The sequence below is a fragment of the Anabrus simplex genome, chromosome 2 (genome assembly GCF_040414725.1).
Source record: "Anabrus simplex isolate iqAnaSimp1 chromosome 2, ASM4041472v1, whole genome shotgun sequence".
Lineage (NCBI taxonomy): Eukaryota > Metazoa > Arthropoda > Insecta > Orthoptera > Tettigoniidae > Anabrus > Anabrus simplex.
In genome coordinates this window covers 671331397-671349076 of record NC_090266.1, presented here as the reverse complement: position 1 = coordinate 671349076, position 17680 = coordinate 671331397, and the positions used below count along the sequence as shown (strand labels likewise).

The window sequence follows — 17680 nt, the reverse complement described above, 5'->3', positions numbered from 1 at the left end:
AACAGAATTTAATGAAAATCCGTATAAGTCGGGGAATAAGAAACTACAGTCCAAGCTATAAACAATTTTATTCACCCTGGATGAAATTGTAGCTTAGGGGAAGGCGCCTAAAATGTAATTTTTAAATACCTATGTTATTGGTCCTATCGAAAAGTACTACATAACAAAAGTTTTAGAGAATACAATTTCTGGTCATTTATGTTTTATTCAGTTTTAACGTACCGACTATGATAAGAGTGGTATTTTAGAGTCGGAAGAAAACTAAATGTGAAGGCCTACAATATCGAAAGCGCATAACATTGTTCAACAATAACATTATATTGACCATTGTTTGTTGTGATGTTCTTTGTCTCTTATGCTGCCTCTCAACTCCGATAGATGGGATTACTGCTGTGTACCGAGTATAATAGCCTGACTGAATATTGGCAGGAAATAGCCGGGGAATTAGCGTTCTTCTTTAGCATGCCATTCCTCTGGTTCATACATTTTCTGATACAGCTAGGCTGGTTCATCTTAGTAACACACTGGTTCATCTTAGTATTCTTAGTATTCGATCCCTATTCTGACACGCTGTTTTGAATGAGCAGTGGGCATACTTAAAGCAAAGGCTCACTTAGTATAGTAGTAGTAGTATGGCCTGGTCTAGAATAACAATTAGGACTATTCCAAACTATAGCTCGACAATTCACTAAATAACTCAAAATTCAACCCTGAAAAGAGACGTTTCTTAATAAAAGCTTCTTGCTCTTCATTTTTATTAAATTCTACATTCATTTTATTCCAAATTAGCAGTGAAGAGGGGTTTCTCCTCTGGCTTGGAGGGAAAATTTGCCTTCAAGTCAGATAGATTTTTCCGCCGCCAGTATAGTGAATTGATACTTTCCGACTTATCGCGTACTCCTTGGAAACAGATCAGTAAAAGAGCTTAGTTTTTACCCTGGGAGTCACCACTATTCGAACCCCCCCCGCCGTAAACGGATGAAGAGTGTTCACGGCTCACGGCAGTCTGCGGCTTCGTCATTCCAGCTCTGGAAATTTGGGCTGTTAGATTGGCAGCTTAGTCAAGTGAGAAAATGTGTGATTTTCCATTTGATCGAGTATTTCATATGAGAGCATTGCTTTTAATCGCGCCCTACCTACTGACGTCATTGTAATGTATGTTCATTTCAGTTGGGTAAACCACTAAGACAGTCTTTTTGAGGATGTAAAAAGGCAGGTGAAGAGTGAGTGTCTACCATTATAATGAAAGCTCCCCAACCTGATTGTGACTGATGGTATGCAAGCGGGTCTACCATTACAGTGAAAATTCCCTAACTCAGTCTTCATATGAGAAAAGATGTTTGGTGACTTCCCCGTTGTGTTTCTAGGATAACGTTAAGAGCTATGCTATTTCATACAGTCTTGCTCACAATGTGTACCGGTACACTACCTAACCTAGAATTCTGTATACATTGTAGAATTCCGTAGCGAAGCACGGGTACATCAGCTAGTTAATACTACATCTGGAGTGTCTGCTATATGACCGTGAAAACCGGATGGTCTTGAAATAAGACAAAAGTTCTGAGATGAGCGGGAAATATCTCTCGTGGACACAAGTGAGAAATGAAATGAATTTCACAAATTATTGAAGGGATGTAGAGAACAAAGATTATTCTGTTATCATTGTAGAAAGAAAAACACAGTGTGTTGTGTATGAGTGTATCCTGTGTTGATTAAATTATCAAGTACACTGAATAAATTTCAGTTATTGATCAAGTAAAAGTTGTGCAGTAAGTATATTAGTCAGGAATGAAGTGTTGCCTTTGATTGTAGTATTAGAATTTGGATACATTTCTTGTTTGAACATTAATATTTTCCATCAGTCAATCACTCATCATTGATCTGCATTTAAGACTGTTGGCCTGGTGGCAGATTCCATATCAGTTGTTTACCTAGTTTTTCTTAAATGATTCCAAAGGATTTGGAAATTTACCAAACATTTCCTTTGATAAAATGATTCCTCTTCCTATATAAATGTACGAGTATATTAGCCCTAATTTGACCTCCTTGAATTCCAAATTTATATGTATTATCTTACCTTCCTTTAAAAGCTCCACTCAAGCTTATTTGTCTACTAATACCATTCCATGCCATCTCTCCACTGACAGCTGTGAGCATGTTGCTTAGTCGAGTTGCTCGTCTCCTTACTCCCAAGTCTTCCCAGCCCAGAGTTTGCAACATTCTCGTAACAATACTCTTTTGTTGAAAATCGTCAGAAACAAATCTTGCTGCTTTCCTTTGTATCTTTTCCAGTTCTCATATCAAGAAATCATAGCGTAGGTCCCACACACTGGAGTCATACTCTTAATTGGGGTCTTACCAGTGACTTGCATGCTCTTTCTCCCTTCCTTACTAAAACCTCTAAATAACAAGTGAGGTGGCCATTCAGTTAGGGGCGCGCAGCTACGAGCTTGCATTCGGGAGATAGTGGGTTCAAACCCCCTGTCGGCAGCCCTGAAGGTGGTCTTCTGTGGTTTCCAATTTTCACACCAGGCAAATGTTGCGGCTGTATCTTAAGGCCACGGCTGCTTACTTCCAACTGCTAAGCCTTTCCCCCTCCTATTGTTGCCATAAGACCTATCTGTGTCAATGTGACGTAAAGCCAATTGTAAAAAAAAAAAAAAAAAAAAAAAAAAAAAAAAAAAAAAACCCTCATAACCATATGAAGAAAACTTTATTTTACAACCTTGTTAATGCGATTACCCTGATGAAGATCCTTCTATTAACCCCTTAAGCGGGGATCTCGGTACACACTAGCTCACTCTCAGGTGGGGAGCGATTTCTCTGATTAAAGAAAATATTTAATTACCTGATTAAAAACAATCTTAGACTAAAATGAACTATTGAAGGGCCAACAGAGAAATATTTACTTGAATATAATGTATTTAATTGTTGAAAAATTCGATTATTTTAATTTTTCAATACTTTGTGCAAAAACGTACTAAGTGCTTTCACACTGTGAAATCGAGATTGCTTCTTCCTAACAGCAAAGCTCTGGTTTTTGTTTATACAGTAACTTTCACCTGAATATTTTAGGCAGTTTGCTATCAATCTCTGCCTGTAAATAAATGTTTCTGTATATGTAAATTGTAGATTTACAAAGTTTACATGTACTTAAAAGATGTACAATTGAATAGATTATAACACTCTTGAAATTTTCTGTTATGTTGATTAGCGCTTACGAGGGATCAAGTTTATATCGCCTCCCTACAATTCATAAGTGACATACATGGACTACATTACACTACGATACAGGTAATACAGTATTTACAGTCTTCACAGTGTTACGTCTCTCACAGCTGTTCATTATGATACACAATGAAGCAGGTCATGTTATGCCTTCGCATAATTTATATAATTCCATTCCGAAACGCGATCGTTTTCTTATTATGTAAACCTTCCACCCTAGCCACCCTTTCCATAGCAAGAGGTTCTCATCAATTGACATTTTGCCATCAGGGGTATAAGCTTCCGAAAATTTTGCTAACAGGTGGTCAAATACTGGATTTATCTCGTATATTTTTGGAGGAAGTTGTGTATTATTCACCTCATTGTCAGAGATATGTATAAAGCTGTGGAGCAATATCTGATAATAATAATAATACTAATAATAATAATAATAATGTTATTGGCTTCACGTACCACTAACTATTTTTACAGTTTTCGGAGACACTGAGGTGCCGGAAATTAGTCCCGCAGGAGTTCTTTTGCATGCCAGTAAGTCTACTTACAAGAGGCCGACGTATTTGAGCACCCTCAAATACCACCGGTCTGAGCCAGAATCGAACCTGCTAAGTTGGGGTCAGGAGGCCGGCCAGGCCACTCATCTGGCGAGAAAAAATCTCTTCTGTGTCATCAGCTTATAGAAAATAGGCGTAGTGAACAAGCGATTGCAAGAAATAGTGTCCTAATTTAGGTTTCTGTACAATCCCCTGCGGCAACAGTATGGCGATAAGAAACTTTATTTTGTCCGTATTTGCCCGGACACGGTCTTGATCTCGATTCCTTCCTTTCGTCTTACTAAACTGGTTTTTATGTGCGATTTCCTGCTCGGCATCTTTTGTCTGTTCAGCTATGTTCTGGCATATCTCGTCATAAAAAGGTAATTAAAATATTTCACTCAGTTTTGTTTCCCCGAAAAACACTCTTTACATCACGATGGAAATTTGGATGAAAGCGGGAATTTCTTTGTCCATTTTCAGTATAAGTTGACGGAGAACTTGCACTGGTTGGATGGTTATCGGTATTATCGTCACAACTGTCACTGTCATGATCGCTACTTGAACTGGAATCGAACACGTGTCATCTCTTCTGCGACTGCTGAACATTCGCATCAGCTACGCCCAAACCCTGTATATTCGAGCTTGCAGTACATTTTCCATGAAAATTCCTGTCACTTACGAATTCCCCTTCGGCAGAACTTACTTCACTAATATCACAATTCTCCAAACTAAATTCCAACATTTCGTTTATCATGACCCGTAAATCATCTTTCTCTAACTGTGGGGGCCGGTAATTCGTTATAGATATTTTAGCGGAAAAATGTAAGAAAAAGGATCGAATAGAACCCTGGTCTCAGCAGTTTGGACGGAAATCATAAAATATGACTGTATTACGGACGCGTATGATAATAAAATGTTGTGTAACTTGCGGTAAACACACACTCCAGTCGTGAAGGAAGAACTCAAGACGGTATAATAAATCAGGTCACAGTTCTAAAATGTCATAAGGGAGGTCTGTTCAGTGTCATAATCTCTAGAAACCCCCTTCTACAGCAATATTATTACATCCAAGGGACGATTAGGCGATGAGCTAAAGCTTCAGCGCGGAGCTATTAAGCCTTAGGTCGTTCTTGCCCGGACGTCAGTTGCGTTCTTTATGTTGCAACTCTTGGCTGACACATTGGTACTGGGAGAACATAGTTGAAAAAATTCACATCAGAGGGCAGACTAATCCAGAATACGCTGCTGAAAAGGAAATAAACCCCTTTAGGCAGGCAACTGAGAAAAAAAATTATAATTTGAATCATCGGATATAACCGCGTTCCCCACCGAGCAAGCGACTTGTAGCCGCGGATCTCGCCGCATCGCCCACCGAACGGGTTAACACCTAGGTACTTCCAATCCCCATGAGGCACTACCAGCCCAACAACATTGTTATTAAATCTGAGGGGACTTTTCCTCTTGGTGAAACAATTTGAATTTTCATCCCATTTGCCATCATATCATTGGCTGCTGTCCATCTCACATTGTCGAGGTCATTTTCCAGTCGTTCACAATCCTTTAACTTACTTTAACATACAGTATAACATCATCATCTGCAAAAAGTCTTACCTGTAATTACTCAAATCATATATATACACTTATGAAGACATGAAAACTGAGCTGGATAACTGCAGTCGCTTAAGTGCGGCCAGTATCCAGTATTCGGGAGATAGTAGGTTCGAACCCCACTGTCAGCAGCCCTGAAAATGGTTTTCCATGGTTTCCCGTTTTCATAACAAGCAAATGCTGGGGCTGTACCTTAATTAAGGCCACGGCCGCTTCCTTCCCACTCCTAGCTCTTTTCTGTCACATTGTCGCCATAAGACCTATCTCTGTCGGTGCGACGTAAAGCAAAAAAAAAAAGACATGAATGTCCAGTAATACTGCCTTGTGTGACTCCCCACTCATGGCAGGATCAGACAATGCTTCGCCTACTATAATTCTGTGAGTTCTGCTTTCTAGAAGTTTAGCCACCCATTCAATCACTCTTTGTCTAGTCAAATAGCGCCCTAATATTTGTCAGAAGTCTCACATGATCGAACCTATCTAAAGTCTTGTATAGGTCACTAGCAATACAGTCCACTTGACCAGAATCTAAAATATCTGCTATATCTTGCTGGAATCCTGCAAGTTGTGCTTCACTGGAATAACCTTTCCTAATCCTGAACTGCCTTCTATCAAACCAGTTAGTACTTTTGCAGATGTGTCTTACTATTATCAGGAAGAATGCTACGCTTTGTACATGAGGGGCTATTGTAGCAACTCTCCATTCACATGGTATGTGCCCTTCATGCAGACAGTAAACAGTAATGTTTCCCCAGAAATCTTACCAATCCCAGCTGGTTTTCTAGCTTTCAGCTTGTGCATTTTTTAAAATGTGTTTATCATAGGTGAATTTCAGTACTTCACTAGTAGTAGTTACCACCTCAACTTGGATATTATTCTTATATCTAACTATCTCTACAGCCGGCCCCGTGATGTAGGGGTAGCGTGCCTGCCTCTTACCCGGAGGCCCCGGGTTCGATTCCCAGCCAGGTCAGGGATTTTTAACTGGACTTGAGGGCTGGTTCGAGGTCCACTCAGCCTACGTGATTAGAATTGAGGAGCTATCTGACGGTGAGATGGCGGCACCGGTCTAGAAAGCCAAGAATAACGGCCGAGAGGATTCATCGTGCTGACCACACGACACCTCGTAATCTGCAGGTCTTCAGGCTGAGCAGCGGTCGCTTGGTAGGCCAAGGCCCTTCAAGGGCTCTAGTGCCATGGGGTTAGTTTTTAGCTATCTCTTCATACTGCTTATTGATTACTCCTGCCTTCTTTAACTCCCCACAAACATACTACGCTGGCGTTGCAGGGGGAGAGGTGATACTCCCACGTGAGGTGTCCAAGGTGGTGGATAGGGGGGTCCTAACCGGCTTGCGTGGTGGACTTGAGCGAAATAAAATAGCTCTCGCAGACCAAACACACAACCCCCTGTGGGTGGGGCATGCCGACAAAGAATACACCTACGGTATCCCCTGCCTATCATAAGAGGCGACTAAAAGGGACGACAAAGGGATGATCGAATTAGAATCATGAGAATACTTGTAATTAGTACCATGGGTCACTTTTACTTGTGCGTAGTACCACTAAGTTACTGCAGGTACACAATAGGTTTGTGATTAGTAGTGACAGTGTGTGAATCAGGATGGGTTTTACAGTATCTGTGATTAGTACCAGTATCTGAGCGACACCATGGGTTTGCCTTGCCTGTGATTAGTACCCACTATGTGAGGAACACCACGGGATAGTATGAGTCCCTGTGGTTAGTACACCTATGTGAGGAACACCATAGGTTTGTGTTGCCTGTAAATGGTGCCGCAATGTGAGAAACGCCATAGGTCTTTGTTACATGTGCGCATTACATTACCTGTGAGTAGTACGATAATGTGTGGAATACTGTGAGTCTACGCTACTTTTGATTAGCACCACAACATGAGAAATACCATGGTTCTACTTTCCTAGCGATAAGTACGATTATGAGGGGCCGATGACCTGGATTTTAGACCCCTTTAGACTACAAGCATCATCGATTCAGTATTGTGCTTTAGAAGCAGCCCCTGGTCAGTAATGCTATTGTTTAACGCTAGTTACTGGGAGTGTGGGGTATTGCGGGTCGGATCCACTGATTGTTTTAAATTCATATCCGTCCATTCGTTCTTCGTCCTCAGGTTTTGAATTCCAGTCAGTGGATAATTTTGTACTTTTAAGTTGTCATTACATTTCGTACCATTAGGGGCTGATGACCTAGATGTTAGGCCCCTTTAAACAACAATCATTATCATTATCATCATCATCTTTAAGCCCTTACATACACTGATGAGCAATTGAATTAGAGATACCTGGATAGTAGCATGTAGCACTCCCTTTCGCCTTGATGATGGCAGTGACGAGGTATGACATGGACTCCACAGAGTACCCATGATCTGAACAGGACAGCTCCTCCAGGGTCTGAAACCTTCTCGATATATTCCTAGTTTTTTCTCAAGTTGTAAACTTATCCTGTTAAGGATGATTATTGAAAATATTTTGTATGTTATGCCTAAGAGCGAGATTCCCCTGTAGTTATTAGGGTCCGTTTTGTCTCTTTTTGTTGTGCAGTGGGTGAATGAGAGCTGTTGTCCAGTGTCTTGGTAGTTCTTCTTTAATCCAGTAGAGACAAGTTGTTGATGGATGGCAACTTTTGCTGATCTTCCTGCATATTTCCAGATTTCCACAAAGGTTTGATCTTCTCCTGGTACTTTGTAGTTTTTTAATTTATTCAGTGCTTGATAAACTTCCTTTATTTTGGGGGGATTGATGTACTCTGGCGGTGTTTTAATTGGGGTGTTGGTGTCCAAATGGAGTTCTGTAGGTTCCTCACAACTTATAAGCTTGTTGAAATATTTAGCCAGAATTTCTGCGTGGAAGATAGGGTTGAACCCCCACTGTCAGCAGCCCTAAAGATATTCTGTGGTTTCCCATTTTCACACCACGCAAATGCTGTGGCTGTACCTTAATTCAGGCCATAGCTGCCTTCTTCCCACTCCTAATCCTTTCCTATCCTATCATCGCCGAATGCAAGCTCACAACTGTGCACACGGCTAACTTACTTGGTAGAAAGTAAATTAAAATGTTATTCAATTATATAGTAATGACAGCTTACTTTTGATTTCAAAATATCCCCTTCTGATACGTAAGTCCAATCAGGTGGTCTGTGTTCCTATTATTACATGTTAGTTCAAGAATCTTGCTGATGATGATGATGCTTGTTGTTTAAAGGGGCCTATATCTAGGTCATCAGCCCCAAATTAGTTCAGGAATCATGGACAGAAGCTGATAATATTGACAAATAGTGTATCGGTCACTATGGAATAGTAGCAGTTACCTTTATTTTGAGTCATCATCTACTTTCTGCTCAGGAAGCTGTTACTACTTTATCTACTGTTGCCCCTGAACTGTTGGCATTAACCCGTTAACTGGGGAGCGCGCGATACGGTAACTCCGTTCTGGTGGGGACGAATTTTCGTAACTCGAAGAATAATCAAATAAATTCAAGAAACCTTCCAAATTTTGAAATACTTGATAATAAAATGCTACGTATATCCTATTTCTGATACAGAAAGTGATTTTTTTGCCTATTTGTTAATATCTGCGGGTGTTTTAGTTTTGGAGCAAAAACGACCTAAGTCTCGTACTAACTTCTGTATATTACAAATATAAATTTCTTTTCGGAATATCTACATTTTCATATTAATTTCAGGAAAATTAAAAGCCTATACACTGCAAATAAACTTTATCATTAACTAATCTACCATTTCTGAAATAAATACCGCAGTTGAGAAAAATACATTTCATGCAGGGTTTGCAATTGCAGTAATAAGTTGAGAGTAAGTACTTACAGTGGTAGCCTGGTTCTAATCGTCTTCTCACAATAATTACTTCTTTATCGAAATGAATTTACACATCAGGACTGATTTCACTAATCATATTATTTACACTAGTCACACAGTTTACATCTCACGCACTGTTTTTACACATCTTGCATGTGATAAGCACGGAAACACGGAGCTGCACAGAGAGCGACGTCACAGTCACTGCACCTGTAGATTGTTTCACGTCTCTTTCTTTTCGCCAGACACACCACGCACCTCTTCACACCATGCTGCCTTCTTCCCGATGGTGGATTCACATCAGGAAAATGCCTACCGCTGAATCTTTCTGTGGGAGCAGCGGGAAGTGGTCTAACTGAAAGGACAGGCATTGCTTCAGCGGGGGTTGAACCTGTGTACTTTACGAGGATTTTATCGATGAGGTGAATTCTGAACTGCAGGTGATTGCATTTTCCTCCATGTTGCCGGAAAATGATGAATGAATTGAATACCACGAGGTCCAGAAGATGCCGGAAAATTTTCTGGTAATATTTCTTCATTCGCTTCCTTGCTGTGGAGTACGTAACGACATACTGATCAGAAAGGTCAACTCCCCCCATAGAATCATTGTAGTCTATGCAAACTACAGGTTTTTCTTTAGTTTCGTCCTTTCCCCTGATAGGGACAGTTCGCATTTCAGCATCGTGGATACTACTGAGCATGCAAACATCTCTCTTGTCCTTCCATTTTAGAACCATGAGTTTCTTTCGATAAGCAGCCGTTACCTCTCCTTTCTTCAGCTTTTTACTCATAAGTTCCTTAGGGAGATTTTTCCGGTTGGTTCTTACTGTACCCACTGCGTTAGTATCGAGGTCATTTAGCAGGTCGTATAATTCAGGGCTGCTATAGTAGTTGTCTATTCCTATCAGGTATCCTTGTTTCAGTAGATTATCTGCCAGAGTACACACAATTCTCGTCGGCTTGGAAGACTGTGATAGATCAATGCCATGGACTTCACTGTTGAGTTCTGTTGATTTTCCCGTGTACCACAACATATTCCACACGTAACCCGTTTTTGCTTCGCAAATTTTGTAAGATTCCATTCCGAACCGGGACCTTTTCTTTGGAATGTATACCTTCCAACCAAGGCGACCTTTCCATAGAAGAAGGCTTTCGTCTATGGATAGCTGGTCATCCGGGATGTAAGCCTGTTGAAACATTTTCACAAAGTGATCGAAAACTGGCTTTACCTTGTATAGTTTAGGAGACATCTGCCCATCGTAGGCCTCATTGTCAGAAAAATGGAGAAATTTCAAGAGAAGGAAAAACCTCTTTTCCGTCATGGTCTCGTAAAATATGGGCGTGGCCAGTAACTTGTTACGAGAAAAATAATGCCCCATTGTAGGTTTGTGGATAATCCCTTGAAGAAGCAAAAGTCCGAATAAAAGTTTTATTTCATCCTTATTTGTAGGTATCCAGTCTTTTTCCCTACTCCTCCGTTTCATTTTGTGCACCAGTGTTTTCCCACGAATTTTCTGTTGCGCATAAATATTACGTTGCTCAGCAATATATTGACATATAGTATCGTCCACAAACAGTTCGTAAATATCCTCTGGAGTCTTTACATCCAAAAACTGTCCTTTTACTCCAGGAATAAACTTTGCTGGAAATCTACTCCTTTTATGTCCATCTTCTACCTACGTAATGGGCCCTGACATATCACTGCAGTTTGAATCTGCCTGTATCTCTCCATCGTCACTGTCGTCACCCGAGGTGTTACTTTCGAACCCGCGACCATTCGCAGTGATAGCACCAGAATGCTCTCCTGAACCACATATGCCTCCTTCTCCAGAGAACGAATTATCTTCACTATCTGAATGGAAGTCACTGAAGTCATTGTCCTCGTCGCTAAACTCCAACATTTCATGTACAAGTGAGCGCAAGCTGTCATCACGTAATTCTTCAACTCGATGTCGTTTAGAAGACATAATTATGACTGAAAAGTACTCTCATGAAATAACAGAAGTGCAACGCACCTATAAGTTCAAATTCACTCCTCCCCGAAATTACAGTACTCCTTTTCACACTGATATACTATATAGTTCCCAGTCTCATAAAACACTAAAGCATTCGAGTAAGCACATAGCAAGGACGCAGCTGATTAGCCTAGTTCCCATGCGAGGCGAACACATAGCGCGCTTTTGCACGGAAGCGAATTATGTTGAATGACATACAGCTCTCTCTGATCTGTTTCTGTTAAGCGGAAGTACTTACTAAAAATACCACTTGATGACAGGGGCATGCAGATAACGAGGACTGAATTTCATAACTCTGGTTAAGCTGAGAGCCGAGGAAAAAAATAAAATAGCAGCGTACGACTGAAGTCGCTCTCCCCACCTGGCTGGTTATTTCCTCGAGCGACTTAAGTCGCGCTCCCCAGTATACGGGTTAAAGCTTGATGGGATTGTGATGTGAAGATAAGACCAGCTCCCTGCTTTTGCAGATATTCATTTGACAAGGGAAGGCACCACCTGGGAAGTTGACTTTGGGAGCAGGCATTGTGGGGTGGTATTGTACCCTCAAGGTGAAATATTCTGGCACACTGGCCAGCCAGTCTCGATATAAAATGCTCTGATGTATTCATAACAGTTGGGTGGCTCATGCAGTAGCATTGTGGCTTTATGAGCACTATGTTTTGTATTCGATTTTTCCTTGATGCGTTTTTACCCCAGTGATTATTTCATGAATTTTATTCAGGATACTCTTAACAGGCCAGTGACCTAGGTAGATGTTAGGCTCCTTTTTAACAACAAGCATATTCTTTTAACACACCTGAAAATGCTCTTTCCTGAACTATATTTTCCAAAAAAATGTTTTAATATCTAACATTATTTTCCAAATGTGTTTTTAAATTGGAAGTATTTATGTGGTATGTTATGCGAAACAGTGTGTATGGAATCAGAATTTTGAAAATAAATGTAGTGACATCTAAGAAATATTCGTTATGGGGCTACGATTTTTACCTAACTTTCAATGTGTAGCTCTACAGTACATGAAAATAAAAGGCCTAAAGTGTCCCGGGTTTTTCCCAAATGGGGAGAAGTGGGAATATATTGGCCACCAAGTGATTAAAAATAAGGTGTACTTTAGTTTCTTGTTTGCTTTTGAAGTGGTTAAATTATGTTGTGGTTCTTGTGAAATAAAGTAGTTTGCAAAAACATTCTTCGAAAAAACATTTCAAGGAGAGAAGAAATTCCTGGCCCTTTGGGTGTTGTAGGGAAAACTCCTGGAGAATCTGTGTGTAGTGAAACATCAAAATTGTGTTTTAAACAACTCGGTAGACTTATTTTGAAACATTGAATGATGTATGATATTGGTCAACAGTTAAGGTATAATGCTAATGGGTGACTTCAGTATGAAGTAGAGGGACATTGCTGTGCACTGAAAACTTTCACCTTAAGAACGCTGCAAGGTATGTGTAGACTTAAAGAATTTTTCAATTGTACCAACCACTGTCTGACCTGCAGTGAACTGCGTATTGATAGCCCTAAGAGGCAGATTGAGTGTAAGTGTGCAAAGGGTTTAGAGTAATGATATTGGGTGGATATGTATGGTTGAAAGTTAGCCCTTCAGTGTAGGGGTAGCGTGCCTGCCCTGTACCCAGGGGCCCCGGGTTCGATTTCCAGCCAGGTCAGGGATTCTTGGCTGGATCTAGGGACTCGTATGAGGTCCACTCAGCCTACCTGATTACAGTTGAAAAGCTATCTGATGGTGAGATAGTGGACTCAATCTAGAAAGCCAAGAATAACTGCTGAGAGGATTTGACACACCAACCACACAACACCTCGTAATCTGCAGGCCTTCGAACTGAGCAGCGGTAGACTGTTAGGCCATGGCCCTTCAGGGCTGTTGCGCCGTGAGGTTTGGTTTCGTATGTTTGGAAAGGTATGAAGAGTAGAAGATAAAGAGGTCTAAACTTTTGATATGGAATGAAATAGATGACAAAACATTCTATTGTTGTATGTAAAAAAATATAAACAGGAAAAAAATTGTAAAATTTAAAGGATGAGAAAAAGTGAATATTTGTGATGTTTTTTTCGTATACTTTTGATGACTCAAGTAGAGAAGTTACAAGAAAATTAAGAAGTTTTGTTTTTATGCAGCAATTTATGACCCTTGCAGTAAAAAAAATGAACAATTTTTTTCACAGGTATATTTAATGTTTTCGACAGACTGTAAGACTGTAAAGTTGTATTCACTGAGTTGACACTGAAAAAGAAAGGCTTCCTGCTTAACAAATTTTTTCTTTCTGTTATAGGTTATTTAATCATTCTATACGAGTTGTTTCAATGCGGTCTGGCTACATGTCATCAGAGCAACGCATTTCTCATTTGTTGGCTCGAGAAGAGACAGAACTCGTTACACGCTTGTTAGGTCACAGATGTCAGGTAACAGACATGGTTCATGATTTAGTATTTTATTTATTTATATATTTATTTATAAATATATATGATGAATGTCACATTAAATTTGCATTATTCTGAGATCTTTGTATTTTATAGTTTAAAACTCTTTATTATCCATGCCAGGCACATTGGTAAAGAATACTCTCTATGAAAATACAGTTCTTATACAAGTTCTAACAAGGGCGTGGCATGTTTGTTACCATTGTTACTGGCAGTAACAATAAAATGTAAAAGAAATAATTGCTTATGTCATTTGTGGTGAATATATTACTTTAATACTGCAACATGTCACTGGAATAGGGCAAATTTAAGAATATGCTATGTTTTATGGTAATAAACCTAATGAAGTTTCACAGACTCACAATTCCAAACACACATTGGCTGGAAATGGGCCTTATGAAAAAGCTGGAGTAAATAAACTTCAGAAAGACGACTCAGATATCTCAGAGCGGTATGCACATTGGAAATGTTACTCGGAGCGGCCAAAATAATCATGTTAAAGATAGGAAGGGCCCAATTCAACAGAGGTGTCCGAGGATGGTACAGAGGGAAACATAAAATTAGGGTATAGAATACCATGCATAATATAACATTCAACAATTTGACTAAGCCAATGCACTAACAAACAATACGAAAGTATAACAGCTGAGCGGTTAGGGCCGCGCAGCTGTGAGCTTGCATCCGGTGGATAGTGGGTTCGAACCTGACTGTCAGCAACCCTTAAGATGGTTTTCCGTGGTTTCCTATTTTCACACCAGGCAAATGCTGGGGCTGTAACTTTATTAAGGCCACGGCCGCTTCCTTCCCACTCCTAGGCCTTTCCTATCACATCGTCGCCATAAGACCTATCTGTGCCGGTGTGACGTAACTGTAAGAAGAAATTATAACATACATTATAGACAGTTATGCCGTTCAGCGTTAGGCTGCAAGCTTCTCTGAATTTACTAAATACTGGCCCAACCCTTTATTTGTAACCAGCTCTGTGGCATCGTTTAGTTCTATACCTCTTATCTTTAAATCATTAGAAACTGAGTCTAACCATCGTCGTCTTGGTCTCCTCCTAGTTTTCTTACCATCCATAACAGAGTTCGTTATTCTCCTAGGAAACCTATCCTCCACCAGTCGCCTCACATTACCCCAACACTGAAGCCAGTTTATGCGTACACCTTCATCCATCGAGTTCATTCCTAACTGAGCCTTTATCTCCTCATTCCGAGTACCCACCTACCACTGTTCCCACATGTTTGTACCAGCGGTCATTCTTGCTACTTTCATGTCTGATACGTCTGACTTATGAACAAGATATCCTGAGTCTACCCAGATTTCACTCCCGTAAAGCAAAGTTGGTCAGAAAACAGACCGATGTAAAGATAGTGTCTTCCGGGAGCTGACTTCCTTCATACAAAATACTGTTGATCACAACTGCAAGCTCACTGCATTAGCTTTGCTGTAACTTGATTCAATCTCACTTACTATACTACCATCCTGGAAGAAAACACATCCTAAATACTTGAAATTATCTGTTCCAGCTTTGTATCCCCAATCTGACGTTGAATTCTCTATGATTTCTTACCTATTGACATCAGTTTAGTCTTGGAAAGGCTAATTCTCCTACCATACTCATTGCACCTATTTCCAAGTTCCAAGATATTAGACTACAGGCTTACAGCACAATCAACCATTAAGAGCAAGTTGTCAGCATAAGCCAGACTGCTTACTACATTTCCACCTTGCTGCATCCCTCCCTGCCACTTTATACCTTTCAGCGGATGATCCATGAAAACTATGAACAACAAAGTTGAAAGATAATAGCCTAGTTTAACCCCTGTAAGTAACTTGAACCAAGAACTCATTCTACCATTGATTCTCACTTCAGCCCAATTGTCAATATAAATGCCTTTTATTGATTTTAATCATCTGCCCTTAATCCCACAGTACAGTACGGCAAACATATTTTCCCTTGGTACTCTGGCATATGCTTTCTCCAGGCGTACAAAACATAAATATAACTGTCTGTTCCTCTTATAGAATTTTCCAAGATGCCAGTGAACGCTTTGCCTGTTATACTGATCAGTGGGATACCTCGATAGTTGTTGCAATACTTTATGTTCCCATGCTTATAGATGGGTGAAAATTACTCTTTTTGTACAATCAGAAGGTTATGAACATTAAAATAAGAATAATAGTTAACACCACCTTTCCAATACCTATCTTTCCTTATATTTAGGATATAAACATTACAACAGGCGTTGTAAGATGGGACATGTTTCGCTTAACTGTCATAAGCATCATCAGCCAAAATAAATCTTAGCCTAAAGTTAGGTCAGGGCCCCAGATCTAGTGTCCTTAAAATATACGGCACCCTAAGAATCAACATTTACATTTAGAAAATCAAATAGGCTTACAACTAGTGTGAAAAAAACATAGAATGTTACAACATGGCTAAGAGAAAAACACGCAATCGTGTTGAAACAGAGGTTAAAAACAGTAAGTACAATACAGAGCTGGTAGTGAAATAATTAAAATCATTAGGATATCATTGCTACCAGTCAGTCAGTGTGTTCAAACATAAAAACAAGAGTGAAGATATATAAGAGTGTTCATCATAGCTAAGTGAAAAAAACTCTTAATCGTGTTGCCAGAGGTTAAAAACATAAGGTACAACGAAGAACTGGCAGTGTAATAATCAACCTCATTGCTACTAGTCAGTTATTAAGAATGTTCATACGTAACAAAAAAAATTATTATATTCTTTTGAATGAAGAAATAATTAAATCCCTCTCTTGTATGGATACGTGAGTCGGGCAAGAGAAATCACATATTGTAGCAGACATCGAGTAGTAACACTTCAAGCAGGATTGATCACGTCTGAAGCCGCTTATGAGGTAGAGGCCAATATCCACTTCATCCAAAAACAGTGGTTAAAGCTGAATAACAGGTGTCTTCATTTTTACTGGGAGTTCAAGACTAAAACGGAATAAGATGCAAAGTGCGTGAACTGAAGTCTGAAAATGGAAAAAGGTAAAAGATGTACTCGGACCTTGAAAATAGGGTGTTCAAAATGAGAGTCTAAGATCGCTTACCTTATATGTTGGATGAGTGTTGACTGGAGACATTAGCCGTTCAAGGGGGTCTGTTAAACGTATGCCTGTTGCTGTGTGTGTTGTATCTGTGTGCTTGCTTAGGCGGAGAGTAAGTTGGGACGGGAGGGGTAGGCGCAACAGTGAGAGTACTGGAAGCTGGCGGCGGAGTTTTATTATGAGAAGGGGGCAAGGTGGAATCTGTTATGATGACCGGAGGGATATTTAAAGGTTTATAATTGAAGATTGAACTACAAACTAATTGACAAGGATCCCACTTTAAAGATCCAGCGTGGTTTAAAGAACTTGCTGAAAAATTCATCTTTTCTCTTTCAAGAGCATGAACAACAAAAACTCACCATTATGAATCCCACATTACCTACTGCTAAAGCCTTACCTAAAATACATAAAAAAGAGCTGCCAATGCACCCTATTATAAACTGTCAAAATAGTCCCACCTACAAGGTTTTCGAAATTTTTACACCATTTTTTAAATAGCCATTATAAGTTCAATAATGAAGCCTATGTCAAAAATCCAATTGATTTTTGTAATAAACTTTCTAAATTTAAGTTACATGACAATCATGTCATGGTTTCATATGATGTCACCAATATGTATACTAGTATACCAGTTAATGAAACCATTAGATTAATAGAAACTAACCTTTTGAAACATAACACTATAAGCAAATGTGAAACAGATGAACTGATCAACTTGCTAAATTTTGTAGTAAACAATAACTTCTTTACATTCAGTAACAAAATTTACCAACAGAAGGGGCTAGGGATGGGTGATCCGATATCTGGAATCCATGCTAACATTTTTATGGATCACCTTGAGACTAACAAGATAATCAATAAAATCAATGGTCTACAGCTTTGGCTAAGATACGTCGATGACACATTTGCCATCATCGACACACATCACAATAATAGTGATA

The 17680-nt window shown here is 39.7% G+C and overlaps 1 protein-coding gene across 4 annotated transcripts in view; it reads left to right on the top strand.

Annotated features, from left to right (window-relative positions):
• LOC136863022 (actin nucleation-promoting factor WASL) overlaps positions 1 to 17680 on the top strand; it is a 227098-nt gene that overhangs the window by 36942 nt on the left and 172476 nt on the right. For 2 of the 4 annotated variants that reach the window (XM_067139336.2, XM_067139333.2), the window contains exon 2: positions 13512 to 13641. The exons of 1 other annotated variant lie outside the window; for it this stretch is intronic. In XM_067139336.2, coding sequence (XP_066995437.1) covers positions 13543 to 13641 — 99 coding nt within the window. In that variant the 5' untranslated portion in view covers positions 13512 to 13542. Of the gene's footprint in view, positions 1 to 8039; positions 8064 to 13511; positions 13642 to 17680 lie in introns of those variants that run through there. One more of the 4 variants, XM_067139335.2, reaches the window with a different exon arrangement.